The sequence below is a fragment of the Lygodium microphyllum genome, chromosome 19, assembly GCF_053477565.2.
Source record: "Lygodium microphyllum isolate KBCC chromosome 19, Lygodium_microphyllum_v1.1.10, whole genome shotgun sequence".
Taxonomy (NCBI): domain Eukaryota; kingdom Viridiplantae; phylum Streptophyta; class Polypodiopsida; order Schizaeales; family Lygodiaceae; genus Lygodium; species Lygodium microphyllum.
In genome coordinates, this window is record NC_141153.1 from 111,759,961 (window position 1) to 111,778,765 (window position 18,805).

The 18,805-nt window shown below is 40.5% G+C and overlaps 1 protein-coding gene across 1 annotated transcript; it reads right to left on the reverse strand.

The window, feature by feature from the left end:
* Positions 1-6,070: 6,070 nt before the first annotated feature.
* On the reverse strand, positions 6,071-16,111 carry PHS2 (alpha-glucan phosphorylase 2). Its single transcript, XM_087700608.1, has 15 exons — positions 15,230-16,111; positions 13,904-14,083; positions 12,677-12,853; positions 12,489-12,574; positions 12,158-12,347; positions 11,753-11,845; positions 11,484-11,668; positions 11,278-11,395; positions 10,951-11,082; positions 7,995-8,213; positions 7,589-7,792; positions 7,346-7,504; positions 6,986-7,249; positions 6,705-6,895; positions 6,071-6,598 (listed from the first exon to the last, which is right to left on the reverse strand). The coding sequence occupies exons 1-15, from the start codon at positions 15,452-15,454 to the stop codon at positions 6,472-6,474; spliced, it is 2,550 nt and encodes an 849-aa protein (XP_087556734.1). The 5' UTR covers positions 15,455-16,111; the 3' UTR covers positions 6,071-6,471.
* Between the last annotated feature and the right edge of the window lie 2,694 nt (positions 16,112-18,805).

The following is an 18,805-nucleotide window of genomic DNA, read 5'->3' on the forward strand; positions in this document are numbered from 1 at the left end:
TGATGTCCATAAGTGTTTCAAGTGTCTCCTCGACCTTAAAAAGAGCCATGGCCTCTGCCACCTCTACCATGCTAGCTAGAGTAAAGAACAGTGTCTCTGCTTTGAGATGTACTAAAACCTACATTCAACCCAAGCTTAACTTCTTCATGCAGCAGCAAAGCAATCATCTCATCCCAATCAGGGGATTCAGCTCTCATAGAAATATATGCATCAAATGCTTTATACTCTTTGTCAAGTCCATTCAATGTCACTACAATCATATCATCCTCAGACACTGAAAATCCAATGGTGGCAAGTTGATCCGCTATGTTTTTTATCTCTGTAGTGTAGGCATGAATGCTTCTGTCATTCCTAGACATGTTATTGAACTATTGCTTTAGTTGAATCTTTCTTGCATGTGTTACATTTTCATAATTTTTCATGAGTATGTTCCATGCATCCTTTGGAGAACTGCATCTAGTAATCTGTACAACCATAGCATCTGATATACATAAGGAAAACCAATGTAACACCTTGCATGCTCTCTTACTCCGTAGCTTATAAGCCCTTTTTTGATCATTTGTCGGATTCCTTTCATGCATTTCAGGCTCAGTATCATCACATGTACATAAGTCCCAATAACCTCTACCAACCAAAAAAATCTTCATACAGAACTTCCTTAAAGCAAAATTTTTGTTGTCCAGCTTTTCTCCCATAATTTGAGTGATATTGTCAGTGCCTTGAGCATTTGCCATAGTTGCAGCTTCAGTATTCAGTGGTGTATACAACCTGTAAGTATCTAACTCCTTTTCCTATAGTTTAGGACCAATTTCTTGCTATTCATGACAGTTTCTGCATTCAGGATAGTTTTCCTAACAACCTGCTTACTATAAATTGTATTCTAACAATGAAAAAACATAGTCAACTGAGCATAAACCAAGCTCAAATCAATTCAAAACATTCTATGGTAGTGTCAAAACATCCCAACAACAAACTATGTCCATACAAGTATCAATGTTTGTACTGTATGCAAGTAGCAGTACCAAATATAGCCAGTCCACTGCTATAACCAACAGTATTTTCTTTGTTAAAACAAGAGTATTCGGACCTCAAAATAGCCCCAAAACATCTCATTCAGTTGCCACTCTATGTAGGAGTTGATACATGTCTAATCGATCAGAATATATTACATGTATGTCAAGTGAAGATGATAGGTATCCTTCCTGCAAACAATAACTAGTCAATACCCTGGTATAACTAGCAACAAATCAGTCCAAATTTTGAACTTTCAGCACTCACAATATCCCAAAAAGCATCTACCACTCAAGTGGTATGATCCAAGCATTTATCAGTAGCAAATAAGCATCGCATATACTTCAACCTTGTAGGTGTATTGTTTCTAAATTCATGAAGCAACAAGTTCATTGTTTCCAACCTGCAAATAAGCTCCAAAACTGAGCATTTAATACTCCAATATCATGCTCAAATACATGATAATAAGGGCATATACATTGTTAGGATGAAAGCCACCAGTGCCCTGGAATCGCCTGTTGTTTACTGCAGTAAACTGCCAGTCTGCAAAGTCTGTGCTGAATATCTCAAAATCAGAGGAATTTGAAAAAACTTTCTACAAAGTTGTAGACCACATCGAAAGGGTTAGGTGGCGTGGGCGGTTTCTCCAAAAACCATTTCTGTAGCAAGATATAGCTTTTGCAAAAAAACAGGCTGCAAGCATAGTCTCCTTTGATGATGTTTTCTTCAGATCTGATGTCATGATGTCAAATGGCCACTGCCAAGCCTTCAGGCTTCAGGCGTTCAAGTTCTGATACCATGTTGGAAGAGAGGGAGAGAGACAGAGTGGAGTAGAAGATGAGTCTCAGCTGATTGTTGTTCTTCTTCCATTATCCTTCCATCATACGAACTGAAAGAGGCTTACACACATAGGTATGACTAACCAATACTAACTGTGGTTAAGTCACTGACTACACCGACTTATTGAATGTCACACACGTATACAGTTGTATCCAGCATCACACACATAAATATAGACTAACTAAAGAGTAGCGGGAGCTTGATATTCTAACACAACCATCATCAAATGCTCTCTCAGATACATCAAGCAATCGAAAAGATACCCTCTCCAACTCTCGAACTCAATCATAATTGGAGCAAGTCACCACTCTTGTTGCCAATTTAGCCACCACTTCGACACGAGAGAAGACAAATGAGTCGAAGCTTGAAGCGCAATGGTCTCCACCATTGGAGCATATACATGGCTCACAAGGCATCATTGGAGCTAGAAGTATTCTATCTAGTACATATGAGGTTGATGAGCCCTCCCATAAAGATAATGGGCCTCTTTTGAGCTCTCCCATCCATGTAGCCCACCCTTTAGTGAGACTCCCACCCACCATTTGTAGAAGCCCTTTGACTTTCCCTAGAAGCCCCAATGGCAATAATGCGGCTCATCCCAATCATGGACAACAAGGTGTTAATGGTCAGCGTGGCAATCATGGACAATATGGTGTAAATGTGTGACATGGTATGTATGGACAACATGGGATGTATGGGCAACAAGGTTTTCATGGATAGCAAGGCCCCAATGACCTCCCTAATTAGATCATTCTTACCAATTACAATGGGCAATCACCATCCCCATCAAACATGAAAGAATGAACCTACAAACTAGAATCATACTTCGGTATCTACCTGCACCCTAATGACTAGAAAATTATATTTGCTTCCTCCACTAAGAAGGTTTTGGCCACACATAGTGGCACCACATAAATAGAGAGAATCAACAATTCACTGATTGGGAAGGTGTTAAGATGCACATGGTTCAAGTAAACAATGGTAACAGCTTGATCAACGCAATCTCACAGTAAAGGAATGCACAAATGAGTTTATAAACTTGACCATGTATATTGAGAGTATCAGTGATGATGCCAAATGAGCTTATAAACTTGATCATGTATGTTGAGAGTATCAATGATAATGCCAAATTGCATAAATATATTTATGGGTTAGAATTTATTAATGTAATGGATCAAAAACCATCTACTCTGTTTGATACAATTAAATTGACAAAAATGTATGCCCAAAAGTATATAGCTCAACCAAGCCCTCCAAGAGGTGCTTATGGGGGGAGATAAAATACCCATCATTTAATGCTTCAAAATCGCAGTCAAACTCTAGGAAAGCAACACAAAATTGGTTGAAAATGAACCAAGAACTACTTCAACCCAAGGCAACCAAGGGAGCTAACAATTCATCCTAATAGACCTCTTTAAAAAGCATAAATAGAAAGGCTTATGCTTCTAATGTGGAGAAAAGTATACCGTTGATCATGCATCTAAATTTGCTTACAAAAGGACTAAACTTGACAATATACTTGTTTTGGAGGATGTGGCAAAAGAATATGAGAATAACCCTACAGATCACTTCTGTGACACAGTGGATGCATTGGATCATGATTAAACTTTTAACCACTATGGCAATGAGGCCCACACTTGTATGGACTATCTCTACGCACGTGATGCCCACTATACACATTACCCATTTCATCCCAGAGAAAGGCATAGCTTGAAAAACCTCTACCTAACTCAACATCTCCCCGCTACAATTTTCCTATCTCAAAGAGCCTTGATGAACTAAAGACTAGTCGAGCGTATCCTATTTTGATCCCTAGACTGAATCAAAACAACACTATTTTAGAACAGTTTTGCACATGTATTAATTACAACCAAAAGTTTCATACATCGACAAAGTACTCATCATAGGCTTTGTTTTGATATATGGCATGTCCCATTCTAAACTACCCATCAAAAGTCATGGCAAGTCTACCCCAACAAGCCTATGGTGGACTGCATATTGCCCATAGTCTTGAAGACCCCATTTCTGGTAAATTGATGATATATATATATATATATATATCCCAATTCCTCTTGGGTATGAGCTTTCCCATCCAAAAATTCTCTCATTATAATGCCAATCATAGTACTCAAGATCCCCTAGCCTCTACAGTAAGTCCCTCTCATTGTTTTTGTCTTTTAGGGCAAAAATCCTCAAAACCAAGATAATGTAAAGAGTAAGACCGTGTGAGAGCCATGAGTGAATACCCAATCACACTAACCAAGGTATTAAAGGTGTTAAGAGACCCAATTTAATGCATCCAAGAATTAACAAAGAACTATCTCTTTACCTTCATCTTCATCGAGCTTCCGTGGCTTCCTCTTCTCTCTCTCTCTCTTCTTGCCCTTCTCTTTTTCTAGGCTCTCTTCCTCTCTTCTTCCTACAATCTTCTCTCTCCTCTCTCTTATCCACTTCTTTGCAAAAACTCTTACTAGTCATCCATATTTTTTCGATAAATGAATGCTAATTCAAATCTTTTTCATTAATGAATGCTAATTGCATATAACCAAGTATCCTCGCAAATATTTAGAAATTGATCCAACCAAGCATAGAAATTCTCATTGTTCATCTTGACCTGTGTGTGTGTGTGTGTGTGTGTGTGTGTGTCCATTATAGCCATCTTACTTTTATTATAACTACATCTATAATCTCTACCATGAAGATGTGATACCCTACGGTGCACTTGTCCTTTGTATAACACCATCATATTGCTATCCATTCACATGGAATGTCACACCACCAGCTCTTCAAATGACTCGTTCATTAGATCTACATGCATAATGAAACACAGAATTCAAATCTTGGGTGAAGCCACTCCAAATCCCATCCCGGCTAACAACCTCGAAGGCCTATGATCATTATCTCATGTTGGCACCTCCAAAATCCATTCCAACATAGCTGCTCAAAAGCAAACATACGATGTGATCGTCAGCCAAGTCTATGCTCAATCACCTGATGTTGACACCTCCAAAACCCACTCCAACATAGCTTGGTGCATTGCTTGACAGTATTTTGCTTGGCTTCCACATCGTGACCAGTCATGTCTTTAGAGCTTCATGCCTTACTCTTTATAGGCTTGGGTAGATGTCATTGATCAAGGAAAGAGTTTGCTTCAGTTTAAAAACTTCTGATCAAGGAGCTCGAGCAGGCTCTGTAGATTGAGCACAGAAGAATAGAGAATCGGCATTGCTCCTGTGCAGCACAAGAAAGAAAATCTGTTCACCCTTTCGTAGCACTCGCAAGTTTTTTGCACAGCATTTGTCCACAAACCACACTGCAGCTTTCTATCGAGTCATTTGTGTTCCTGTCAATTTCAACGATAGAAGTGATAACATGGTTTTGTGAATTACAATTGCTAGTTCACAATTCTTGCTGCAGTTATTTGCCATTGTTCATGGTTTTTGATTCCAATGACCGTCCAAGTTTTATATATTTGATAACGTGGCTGTGGCTACAATTGCTATTGACGACATGATTGTGTTTACAAATGCTATTTTGTTACAGCTCATGTTTTATTGGTGAACACCCAACACAAAACGATCGAATCTGTCCAGTCTAAAGCCTACATATAAGTATTGCTCTTAGCAAAACATTCTTACTATAGCCAGTGTCTGTAAAAAGTTCCTGCTTCCCCAGATTGGATCAAGTTGGGTTGAGTATTGTGAGTTCCTGCTTCCACAGTTGGATCAAGTGTGGGTTGACTATTGTAGGTGCAAGAGTTCCATCCCTGGGTTGCACTTCTCGGCAGCACCAATCCATTCATATCTGTAAAGTTCTTCTAGCACAGGCATGTAATAAATTGTCGATTTTAGGATAATGAATTTGAGACCCTGCTGCTGACTGTTGCTAACTACTTTGAGTGGTGTGAGGATTGTAATAATAGCTCCAGTGAAACATTCAGGGCCAATCTGTAACTAGGTCAGTTCAGTAGACAAACACAAAGTTGTGGAAATTTGTGACTGTCAGGGCTGATTATTTACTTTTCTTTGGTTTACTGACAACCTTATGAGCTAAAGAGCAGTGTCGACTTTTGCAATAATCGTTCATCTGCCCTTCCTTTCTGACTGCCCAAGTTTACAAGCAATAGCCTACGTGCAGGTCTCAAATTCATTCCAATCTAACTGGGTTTGCTGTAAGGTACATAGTTTACAAATGCACAATAGGATTTGTTAACAAGATGTTTGTAGTAAAGAAAAAACAGAGACGCTCTTGAATACATGGAGTACATACATGGCCATAACTTCAGCATTGAGATGGGATCAGTGGAGGGCTAAGCATCGAAAATTTTGTTCCAGTTATGCAAAGTTGGAGTTGATGGAAGAGACAAAGCCCTTGTGTCCTGGTCTTCACATAATGCCCCCACCAAAAGAGCGAGAGAGAGAGAGAGAGAGAGAGAGAGGCGGCTTCTTGTGAGCATTTACATCTTCACAACGGAAGGATTTTAAAAAGCTTTTATTTATCTGCTGCTATGCCAAAAACCGATGCTGGACATGGAGCATAAATCCTTCACATTGCAAGAAGAGCTTCCAGCAAGCCAAGCTTATTATATTCACGTTCTTTAAGCCTTGGGATAAAGACTTTTTAAGGGACTGGGCACTCCTGTATATGCCAGATTTCATTGGCATACTGTTGAATGGTCCGATCACTGCTGAACTTGCCTGACCCAGCTGTACTTAGAATTGACATTTTTGTCCATTTCTGCTGGTTTCTGTGATCAGTACAGGATTTCAGCACCAGCACCAGCAGTTCAATCACAAAATGAAATAAACATAGTAGATTACAAAAACAAAGTCTGCACAGGAAGAAAAGCTTACTTGTATGCTTCATCCACCTTAGCTTGAGCTTCCAGATAGCCTGGGAAGTCATAGCCAACAAGAAAATAATCTCCTCGGCCATACCCACTGTTGCCTTCAAGAGAATCAAGTAATGGTTGGTAATCGTAATCCCCAAAAACTCCACTCTTAATAAACTCCTTGGTCTCAGTAAAACGTGGATCCGGCACAAACTACAAAAATAAACCATCATAATGTGAGATCACAGTGGGTGCATAATACTGGCAGTATACATCAGCAGCTAAATGCACTTTGCCACTTACATGGCCTTGCTCCCTCTCCTGGCGTAGCCGTGATATTTCGTCTGCTTGTGCTCCAAACAAGAAAAAGTTGTCTTCTCCAATCTCCTCTCGTATCTCTACATTTGCTCCATCCAAGGTGCCAATGATTAGGCATCCATTAAGGGCAAACTTCATGTTACTAGTGCCACTAGCTTCCATCCCCGCAGTGCTAATATGTTGTGACAGCTCACTCCCGGGTATAGCAAGCTCTGCAACTGTGACATTGTAATTTGGTATAAAAACCACCTGCAAAATCATCATGTGTGCATGAGTGATTTGAATGCACATTAAACATGCTGCTTTTAGGTAGACTTCAGGAACAATGATGGGAAAAGATCACACCTTCAGAAGATTCCCAATATCGGGGTCGTTATTTACAACAGCACCAACATCTGTAACGAGCTTCACTATCCTTTTTGCCTGTGCATATGTTGCAAAGGCCTTCCCACCAAGCATCACAGTGCGTGGAACAACAGACTTTCGCTGTTCATGGCTCATCTCCTTCGTTTCAAGCATATCAGACAAGTCAGGTGACCGTCACATAATTGTACCACAACAATTGTTCTAAGGTTTCAGTTCATTCACCTTAATCTTTTTATAACGATAGATCACACCCATGATGTTCAGAAGTTGTCTCTTGTATTCATGTATCCGCTTGATTTGAGTATCAAACAAGGTGCTTGGATCCACTTTCACTCCTGTAACTTCAAGAATGTAAGCCGCGAGCCGGACTTTGTTTGCTTGCTTGGCAGCAGCCCATTCACTTTGAAGTTGCTTATCATCAGCAAACTGGCGCACTCAAAACAACACACGACTCGTTAAACAGGAAAACCACCTAGTCAAGATTCAACCAGCATGTGAAGGAAAAAACTTTCTTTTATGATATTTGAGCTAGAGTACTGAAAAATTGATGAACTTTGTCTTGCAGTAGCTATTAACTTCCTCAAAAGAGATCGGAAGGTAGATAGCATATGGACAGTGATAAGGTTACCTGACGAAGCCCCCTCAAGAGGTCGAGATTTGTGACCCATTCATCTGTCCTCAACCATTTGGTAACGATAGCACTGAGCTCAGGGCTACAAAATCGCAGCCAGCGCCTAGGTGTTATTCCATTGGTCTTATTTTGAAACTTATTTGGCCACAGAGAATAGAAGTCCGCAAAAAGTTCCTCCTTAAGAATATTACTGTGAAGTTCAGCAACACCATTCACCTGACATAGCAGCCACATCACAAATCAACCACCATATGCGTTCTGCAGTATTAACCTCGCCTTTGTATAAGTAAATGAGTCACCAAGAATTGTAGGTTTCACATTAAAGCTCTAACAGGCATTTAATGTGCATAACAAGTGTTCCTCCTGAACAGCAGAATCAATGCTCAGTGGATCTGACCCAAAAACTACTATCACACTGCACTTCAGTTTTCACATGCCTTTCTACCCTCTGGGAACAAAAAGATGCTCAGAGCATAAGTGATTCAGCAGAAAGTTGTTCACACTCCTTTGTGATCCTTAGGCATAAATTTCATCAAGATGGCAGGCTTTGTCACAAACGGTACTAGTGTTGGAGAGCCTGGATAATCAAAAAGTTTGACCATCTCTATACAGTCAGATGACTGATACAAACCCCTTACATATAACCCCTCTATATATGGTGTCAAATTCAGTTTCTTTGAAGAAAACAACTTTGACCTTTAAACAACCATGCTTACCTGAGAAGGTCCAGTAGATCTTGTATGTAGTTGTGATGTTATCATGTTTGGAGCCCTAAGGTTTGCCAGTGGGTCCAGTGGGTCTCATGCACCACATCTCTCTAGTGGGTCTGACCAGGGGGGAGGGGGGGGAGGGGATTTGTTGGTAGTTTTGGGTGGAGAGAGTAGAGTAGAGTAGAGTAGTTTATTATCGTCCACGGAAGGCCAAATTATGACCCATGGGACCTTTCCAGATATACAATGATTCTCCCTCCCCCATGGTAGGAAAGGGTAGCTTCGATGAAAGAACGATCTATGCAGCGTGGTTCTCCCGAAACTGTAAAGAAAAAGAGAGAGAGAGAGAGAGAGGTCTAGCTGGTTGAGTCAACCAAAACTCATTTACATAGATATGTAACATCTCACAGAAATACTACTTGGAGTAACAAGGGTAGTTTATGGTTCCACCAAACTCGCTGACTTCAGCACCCCAAATTGATGAACATGCCAGCCCCAACCAACTCAGATCAGGGCTTACCAGAGCCGCCTTTGCTTCATCCGCAAGGTTGGGATGGGTTTGGACCACTATCCAGGGTGATGCTACTTTCCAAGCCAGGCTGTCTTGGGCTCTCTCAAAGAGTTGCCCCACCACAGAGAGCACCCCCAGTCCCACAAAGGAGAAATGCATAGATGGAAGCCAGCACACAAAGCCACAGTCACCTCAACACCAGTGAGACTATACACCAGACAGATCAGTTGACCGACCACAGGGAATCACCTTCACAAAAGAGCTAGGGAGTTCTGAGCAGTAACACACAATCTGCCAGCCCACACCCCATTCAGGATAGTACTGGAGGGTACAGATGACATCAGCATGACATTGAGCCCCAATATCAGCATTTCAGCTAATACATGTTGGATCACAATATAAGGGACATCATGGGATGAGATAGGCTCGCCCACTACATCTATCTCTTGCCATATCATTCCATTCTCCGCAGACGTGCTGCACCTGGCAGTTGTATTTGACTTTTCACATTTCTCTTCAGCTTTTCGTAACTAGATGTTTCTTTTCGTTATCTACTTAGAACACATCTTGGTTCCCTGACCCATTGGATGTGCTTCTGTCTTCTAGGCCACTTTGGTCTCTTGTCAACATTGATACAGTCCCCTCCCCCCCAGCCCCTTGCTTTTTCCCCCTTTTCCTCCCTCATGTTGTCCAATTAAAGGAAACATATACAGATTTACAAAGGCCCTTCCAATCAGCAAACAAACATATCCAATGAGAGCCATGTGGACAACTAAGAAATCAGTTTAGCATGTCATGCTGCAACTAGCCAAAAGAAGACACAAGCTGAAGTTTGATCATGAATTAAGCACAAGTGGAGTGGGAAGATACTTCATCATCTATGATGCAGCAATCCTCTTCAACGACAACACCTGCAGATACTGTAGAGCCCACTTGCCACAATAACAAAACCCATACTGAACCACTATGACTATGTGCTACCTCTCTTTACACATCTAAATTCCTAGATAGAAATGGAATGATGTGAGACCGCACTTGTCATATAGACCACTCTGATACAGGCAATTCCCTCAATGACTGAAAATATTCATTGAAGTAAATGTTCTTCCAGTACCCATGGCACATGCTATGGTTATTTTTTGGCAAAAAATACTCTTGGAAGACTATATCAACGAGTACCAGGAATTGGAATGTTACAAAGACAAAAGGAGATTGCCAAAATTTCAAGAAGCAACATGTATACCGAACACATGCGTGCACTGAGGTGTTGCAGTCACATTGGTTCAATAAAAGACTGCTAAAAACCAAAGACATTTCTTTCACTATCCCTTGGCCATCAGCTTGGAAGTCCAACAAAGGAAGGAAGAGTTGGAACAAAATGGCATTCACACAGATCGGAAATTTGGGGGTTCAGTTGTCTTTTGAAGATGATTAGGAGGGAATATCATTTCAGCAAGAAGTGTCAATATCCTCGGGCAGAGGAAACCATTCCAACATTTTAGATAGGCTGTCCATCCATTAGAGAACTGTCCTACATATCTTGCTCAGAATGATTAATATTTCCCAGTAGTCTATGCATGAAGTACATTTTGAAGATCCAACAGACTTCTTTTAGCTTGTAACTTTTGGTATGGTTTCTTCATATTGAGGCATTCACTCAACACTGTTAAGTAATGAAGGAATAAATTCACAAACAGAAAACGTGGATAGTGAGCAGCAGAAAGAAACTTACAGCATGAGAGGATACGATACAAAGGTGTGCCATACGAATAAGAACTTTTTGAGGATTTGAATAATCTATCACTCTAAGATCAGCAAGCTTACGCTCAAGGTCTGGTCTCTTTGAATGTAAAAGAGCTTGAAACTGCACAGAAAGAAACAAATCCTTCAGCTTCTCTGCAGAACTAAGCTTACAGACATTTTTGAAAATAAACATGTACCAAGTTCCTCAGACAAGGTGGCTGTAAAAAGCATAATGATTATTGTGTTAATCTTCACTTAAACAATGAGAGTTTGATAAAAAGATTACAAGCCATTCAACAGCAACAAACGAGCATACCTGTTTATCAATTTCTGTTATGATTTCCATATGCCTAGGAAGAAGCTTAGCCATCACACTCTGTGGCCACTTCTCAAGTGCTTCAGGAAGTACTGTGTGATTTGTGTATGCAACAGTGCTACAGTCACATGGCCAAACAAGAGGTGACATTGTGGTACCTTACCACATAATAAATAGCATTCAACAGCCAACAATCTACAGCTTACCTGCTAGTAACAGCCCATGCTTCATTCCAACCCAACCCTTCAACATCCATTAGCAGACGCATTAACTCAGGTATGGCTAAGGTTGGATGTGTATCATTCATTTGAACAGCCACTTTGGTTGGGAAAACTTTCCAATCCAGTGGGGCATTCTTCGGGCGCCTTTCCTTGAATCTGGATATGATATCCTGAACATGAAAAAGTAAACCTCAGTCATTGAAAGTGCAATGGAGAATTGAGTAATAACTAAGGTCTAAGATAGATGTCAGTGCCTGTAAAGAAGCACTGCACAAGAAGTACTGCTGCTTCAGCCGAAGAAGTTTGCCCTCCTCAGTTGCATCCCCAGGATACAATACACTACAGATCTGTGAAGATTAAAGGACAAAACAGAATCAAAGGCAGTGACCACATGTATTATCTTTCGATTGTTTGAACATTTTAACAAAACACAAATATCTGAACCACAGGAGAAAAACTAATCGATACACTTATTGGCCAGCACTATAATCGAGCCCAAGAGCACGAGTATTGCTAATAAAGATGTTGAGAGTAGAAGAAAGTAATTGTAATGCACCAAATAAGCCAGCAAAGCAAAAATAAGTCCCAAACCATCAAGTAAAATAACCTTTAAAAGGGAACCTACTTTGCAACTTTTCCAGACAATGCCAGAAGATTACCTGGGCAGCTTTGGAGTGTAAATAGGCTGCCTTGTCATGATGTCCATCATTAAATGCATACAGATCAAAGTCCTTTGCAGAGGCCTTTGCATCCCAAATCCGCAGACTTATGGTATTCTTTGTCTTGTAGCCAGGAATAGGTACGTCATAAGCCAAAGCCTGTAAAACTTCACCACTAACCCAACTTCGCCTGTGATAAAGCAATGTTTCTCAGTATGGTTGAAGAGACTAAACACACAGCAAAGAAAGAATAATAGCAATGGGCAAACAAAGAACTGCTTGAAAGAAGAGTTACTCTCCATGACATTGCTATATGCACTCTGCAAAATACCTGCCATCTGCATGTATCTGTACTTCACCAAAGAATTGCACTGGATAGACCACATCATGCCTTACAACCTCCCAAGGACTATACTTCTACAACAATGTAAAGACACCATGAGATTTCTTTTCATCCTTGGGCATGTGCTTTGTTTCCATTCATGCTGTAAAATCCCACCGAAAGAGTCTAGTAAGTACCTCAAGCCAGTCTTCAGCATACTCTTCCTGACCTTTTTTGGTGATCTTCTGCATGAATAATCCATACTTGTAACGAAGTCCATATCCCCAAGCAGGGAGATTCAAGGTTGCCATTGAATCAAGGAAGCAAGAGGCAAGTCTGCCAAGGCCTCCATTTCCAAGAGCTGCATCTCTTTCCTGCGATGATAACCCATGCACACATCAATGAAGAATTACTGATTTTCTCATACCAGCACACAATCCAGAGTCAATAAAAACAACAAATCTGAAGAAAGAACACCCATTAGCACAAACTCACGCTCAGAAAACTAGACGGAACAGTTACAATTTTCCATCAGACAGGGTAACTAATTTAACTTATCCTATGGAAATTTTCTTGAAAGCCATGTCGTCATTAGATCCACCAATTTGTCTTCATGAGCACTCAACTCCAAATCATAGAACATTTGCAAATTCACTGCAATAAGGCTCAATCCACAATAATAATCTTCAACCATTTGACTACTGATCAACTCGTAATGGAGATAAGAGGTTTGCAAGACACCCTGAGAAGTTGCTGCTGGATTCAACCATCAGAAGAATGAGCATTCTCCAAAATCAGAACTCTATCATTACACCTACACGACATAATTTTCCCCAGACCTATAGAAGGATATCCCCCAATTCTAAAAGATTGATCTGTGCCCATGACCTGTCAGACAAGAAAAAAAACAGGTGCATCTCCTAAAACTAGAGACAGAAAACTTGGCAGTAACAGATGAAACAGTTGAAAAGGGGCCAACAATGAAAACAAAGAGGAATTGTAATATGGAGACATGTTATCAGCACACACGTAATCAATGTTTGGTAGAGAACCATGATATGGAAACTCCAAAAAGCGACTCTGATAATGAGGATATCAGAGGCTGTACACAAAAAAACCCAACAGTGCTGACTGAAAATGCACCATCTACTGAACAGTCTTGACCATCTTATTAAAGATAAGACTTTGATTTGACGATTCAAACCACACCTGGCATGTGCTGTATCAACATAACAAACCATAGATGACAATTAACTTTGACTCCTCCAGGAAACTTGGATGGGACTGTGAATACAAGAACATTTTCACCGTGACCAAGAGAAGAGGAATGAACGCCGGCTTGAGCAGTTCAAACAGGAAGCAGAAATACAACATTATGCCATTCTTCACGACTAGGTTAAACATATAGTTGTGTTCTTATTTACCTGCTCAACAATGTTTTCAAGCTCATATCCCAGTTTGTTGAGAGCTGCAGCATAAGCATCTGTGAGACCCAGGTTGCCCACGGCATTGGTTAAAGCTCTGCCCTGTAAGTACTCCATGGAGAGATAGTATGTTTGCTTGGGGTCTGTTTTTTGAAAATGAGCATAGGTCTCGTTCCATCTCTGCAGAGAATAGAAGTAGATATTCAGAGATTATCATTCAAAATACAACAGACTACAATCAGCAAAGAATATGCATACAATGAAAGGCATGCTCCTTTGCAATAAGTAGGACTCTGTGCGGCTACAACACTGGTTTGGACAATTTAAAGCCCCGAATCAGCTACTTAAATATACATCCAGGATGACTATCTTCATTCAATTTCGAGGTATGACTATCTTATGACAACTAGAAGTGACACTTGCATTTGGAAAAGACAACCTACTGTTCAAGGCATGCCCTCTTTGAACAACAATTAAGCTGTAGAGGTCTGAAGAACCTCTACAGACCTTGGGTGAAACCCAGAATCAACTATTCAAATAAAACACAGTGGAATCTGATTCAACTGGGGGTATACCTATATTGTGCTTCTAAAACATACTTTGGCACACATCAGACTACAACCTAATCCTGCTGGATCCAAAACCTCTGTTGTACTATAAAACGGGGAACCCTTAGAACAACCTCACTTCTTGCAATTCACCAGAAACGTTGAATATAACCACACAACGGTTACAGAAAGACCTCAGAAAGCACAATTTATTTGAAATATCTTTCTGCAGAATCATGTACAGAAGACTAGAAAGGACAAAAGGAAGAAACCCAGAGCTGGTATTATAAAGCATGAAGCTAAGTTAGAGATACAATGGAGGTCCTTGAATATAAATAAGGCCTGAAGTTTTATCTGGGATACAAGTGAAGCAATCCGAATGTCCATGTAGGCATGCAAAGCATGATGCAATGGTCCATGTTAAAATAGACACGCATGAAGCTTAGTAAGGGAAAACAATGAAGCAATCAGAAGGTCCATGTAGGCATGCAGAGCATAATGCAATGGTCCATGTTAAAATACAAGGCAAGAAGCTTAGTTAGGGATACAATGAAGCAATCAGAAGGTCTATGCAGGCATGCAAAATATGATGCAACAGTCCACGTTCAAATAGACAGGCATGAAGCTTAGTTAGGGAATACAACGAAGCAATCAGAAGGTCCATGTAGGTAATACAAAGCTTGATGCAACGATCATGTAAAATACAAAGCTGTGGCATAGTTTTAGGAATACAATGATGCAAATCAGAGATGGCATTGCAAGAACAGAGAACACCAACCTGTATGAGGGTGTCCCTCACGCTCTCAGCGGTGGCATAGAAGGCTTGCTCTGGCTCAAACTTGAGAGGGGTGAAGTGAGGGGAGTACTGGGCATGGTACTTGATGTTGGCCGCAACGGCGAAGGCATCCTCCGGCGTAGGGTGGGCAATGGCAGGAACCACAGCAGCATCTGTAGACTTCTTGCTGTTCGCAACCTCTCCATTTGCATCAGATCCAGATGCCATCTTGGCCCAACAACAGAGTAGCACAGCGCTCTCTCTCTCTCTCCAATATAGGCAAGGGAAGGCTAGCTTCTGTTCTTCTCTTATTACAAGTATAGAGACAAGTATAGAGAAGCCGCTGCTGAAATATCGTGAGAAGCCCAAGATGATGTTTACTAAGACAAAGCAATGTGGGTTCACATACAAGGGTAAAAGAGAGAGCCCAATTCACCAGAGGGTGAAAGAAAGGTGTGGCTAATTGTGAAAACTACAGTTGGAGGTGTGGAGGTAGGCTAATTGTGAAACCCAAAAATCCAGGGTTGAGTGAATTCCATGGAAGGCACAAAGATGTAAAAGTAGAGAGATTGAAGGAGATGCCAAGTGTTGCAACGTGAGGTGAAAAGGGTAAAGTTGCACACTGTGTGTTCTGTACTGAAGAGGGGTGAATGAGGTTGTGGGCTCCTCCAGATTTGGTACATTGGGGGAAGTGGGTCTTGCTTGTGTGTGTGGTGTGAGTGAAGAAGAGAAACAGGGGATATCAAGAGGATGCGTGAGTGTGTGAGAAGGAAGAGAGAGAGGGAGAAAGAGAGATTATAGTCCGTGTGTGTGTGAGATCAGAAACAATCCGAAACAGAGGAATTCTCAAGAGGACAAGTGTTAGGCAAGCATAATATCTGCTGCAAGGGGTGGGGTCTCTCTCCACTAATCTTCCAAACAGACAGAAAAAACTATAATTTACAGCCCAATTGCAATGGAAAGAATGAAATTTTCAAGGAAAGCCTTTGCGGGCGCGCGCGTCTACAGAAAGAGAAGATAAGTATGGGCTAATGGCAACTCGGTAACAACTTGCCAAGAAGATGAACCTTTCTTTTCCAAACACACAAAAGCGTTTGGACTTGTGCTTCTTTAATTAAAATCAGAGGTTTTTTTTGCACGTAGCGCGACGTTGAATTGATGTGGCACCGGCGATGGTGGTGGATGATAATGTCATTTTGGATTTGAATCAAGGCGATGATTCTTAGGATCATTCCAGCCAATGTCGCGGGTTCACTGCATCTCTTTTCTACTTGTTCTACGAAGAAGTACCTAGCCCACGTTGAAGGAAAAGACGCTGGAAAGTTGAAACTAAAAGCATTCCTTTTCCCCATATCTCATTCCATAAGCTAGCAACCTTTAGGCCCGGTACACACTAGGGTCGAGCAGCATAACAAAATGCATACAAGTTGGATGACACTCTTTTAAGATCTTGCCGAAGCCACTAGCATGGCACTAGCATTTGTATTAGTAGTCTATGGGAACAAAATAGAGTGCTCCAATTGGTGGTCCCTAGCCTAGAACCCATCATGAAACACGATCACATACGTTCTTTTTATGCGTTCTTCATTATCTCCCTATACAGGTAGATTTCTGTTAGTTGCAAGCTCACATTTCATTCGTGCCTTGGCACATGAGGAAGCATCACACAACAAATCTTTTTTGTGTTACAAAAGGCACAATGTATTAACAATACAAAGAAGCCAAAAAAATTAATCAATTGCCAATGATTGAAGAATAGCAGTTGCATCATAAGTAAGTGCTACTCAATTAGCTTAAAACACCTCCTCGAGAAGGTCCAACTCACTATCGCACTATTCAGATGGATTGAATATGAAAATTAAGATCCACTCAATCATCACCAATACATTGAAGGGATGAAACCCCATATTTGGGTTAGTGCCTCTATCAAAAATCAATTACCACTATATTTGGTTGGGGTGGATATGTCAACCAACTTTTCCTCCCACAAATAAGTTTTTCAACAAACTAGCATGTGCTCCCATTCTCAAAGGTCATCTAAACTATTGGGAAATCGGCCATATAAGTGATCACAAAAGGTTCCACATTTGCCTTAAAGCAATAACATGTGGAAGGCACAATCCTATTGCATGTAGCGATGTCAACTAACTTTCAACATGTCCAAGCATGAGTAAAGTTATGCATGGACCCTCCCCTTTGGAGGGCGGCAAGGGAGAGAGAGAGAGAGAGAGAGAGAGAGAGAGAGAGAGAGAGAGAGAGAGAGAAGTATATTATATGCGTGTGTCTTTGCTCTTATGGTAGAAAAGCTCCCCTTGTGTGTCTACCAACCTTGGTTTCAATGAAAATGATCATGACCATTTTATGTTTCCAAGAATCATCTTCTACATGTAAAAGAGGCACAATCTAAGAATGTTTTTAACACGTTGCACAATAACTAAAATATCTTCTTAACGAGCTTACATGTTTGGTAGATTGTAAGTCGCCCTGTGTGTGTGTGTGTGTGTGTGTGTGTGTGTGTGTGTGTGTGTGTGTGTGTGTGTGTGTGTGTGTGTGTGTGTGTGTGTGTGTGTGTGTGTGTGTGTGTGTGTGTGTGTGTGTGTGTGTGTGTGTGTGTGTGTGTGTGTGTGTGTGTGTGTGTGTGTGTGTGTGTGTGTGTGTGCAGAGAGTTTGGAGGAGAGTGTGTCCTTTGAGGTGAGAGAAAGTTATTGTTGCCAATGCTCTTCAACCAACCCCATCACCATTGACTACAATGCTTAACACAGGATACCCCCTTTTAAGCAACATTGACTTGATTGGAGTTTGCCTCATTAATGTGATCAAATGTACTTATCTAAGTCAAGAAGAGTTAGCTTGTATATGTATGTCCTTACTCTTATGGTAGAAAAGCTACCCTTGCATGTCATTGCTAAGCTAGCATGCCAACCTTGGTTTTAGGGGAAATGATCATGTGTGTTTTATATTCCCAAACAAACATTACAAACCTACAAGGCTTTAAAATTTTTAAATAAGGTCAATTATGTTGAGAATGAAATGCATTCATCAATCAAGAATGCATCCCTTGAACTTTCATTTCACATAAACTTCCCCTAATTTCTTCGATTTATGTAGTATCTTGATGTGTGCACTTCAACAAGTAGTTTCATGAATGTTCTTCACTCACAAGTCGCAATGTGTGCACTTCAGCAAGTAGCTTTGTGAGTGTTCTTCACTCATGAGTCGCAATGTGTGTTCTTCAATGAGTAGTTTCTTGAATTCTTGTTAACAATTTAAAATGGCATATTCATAACAAAGCATTTAAAGAATATATAAATGTGTTTTCATCAAGCATAATATACGTTTATATCAAGCATTAACATTCATCTATATGAGCTTCATGAGGAGATGCAAACTCTTTAAAATGAATGTGACACATGAAGCATTGCACATGACTTTTGATTATGAAAAATACTCTTATTTTGCAAATTTGTAATAACAATATGGCATGCTTAAGCAATGGCATAGATAATATTGCTTTTAGTTCTACCAAATACTTTTCAATATATTTTTATTTAAAGGTTTTTGCCTACACATTTGAAAGTT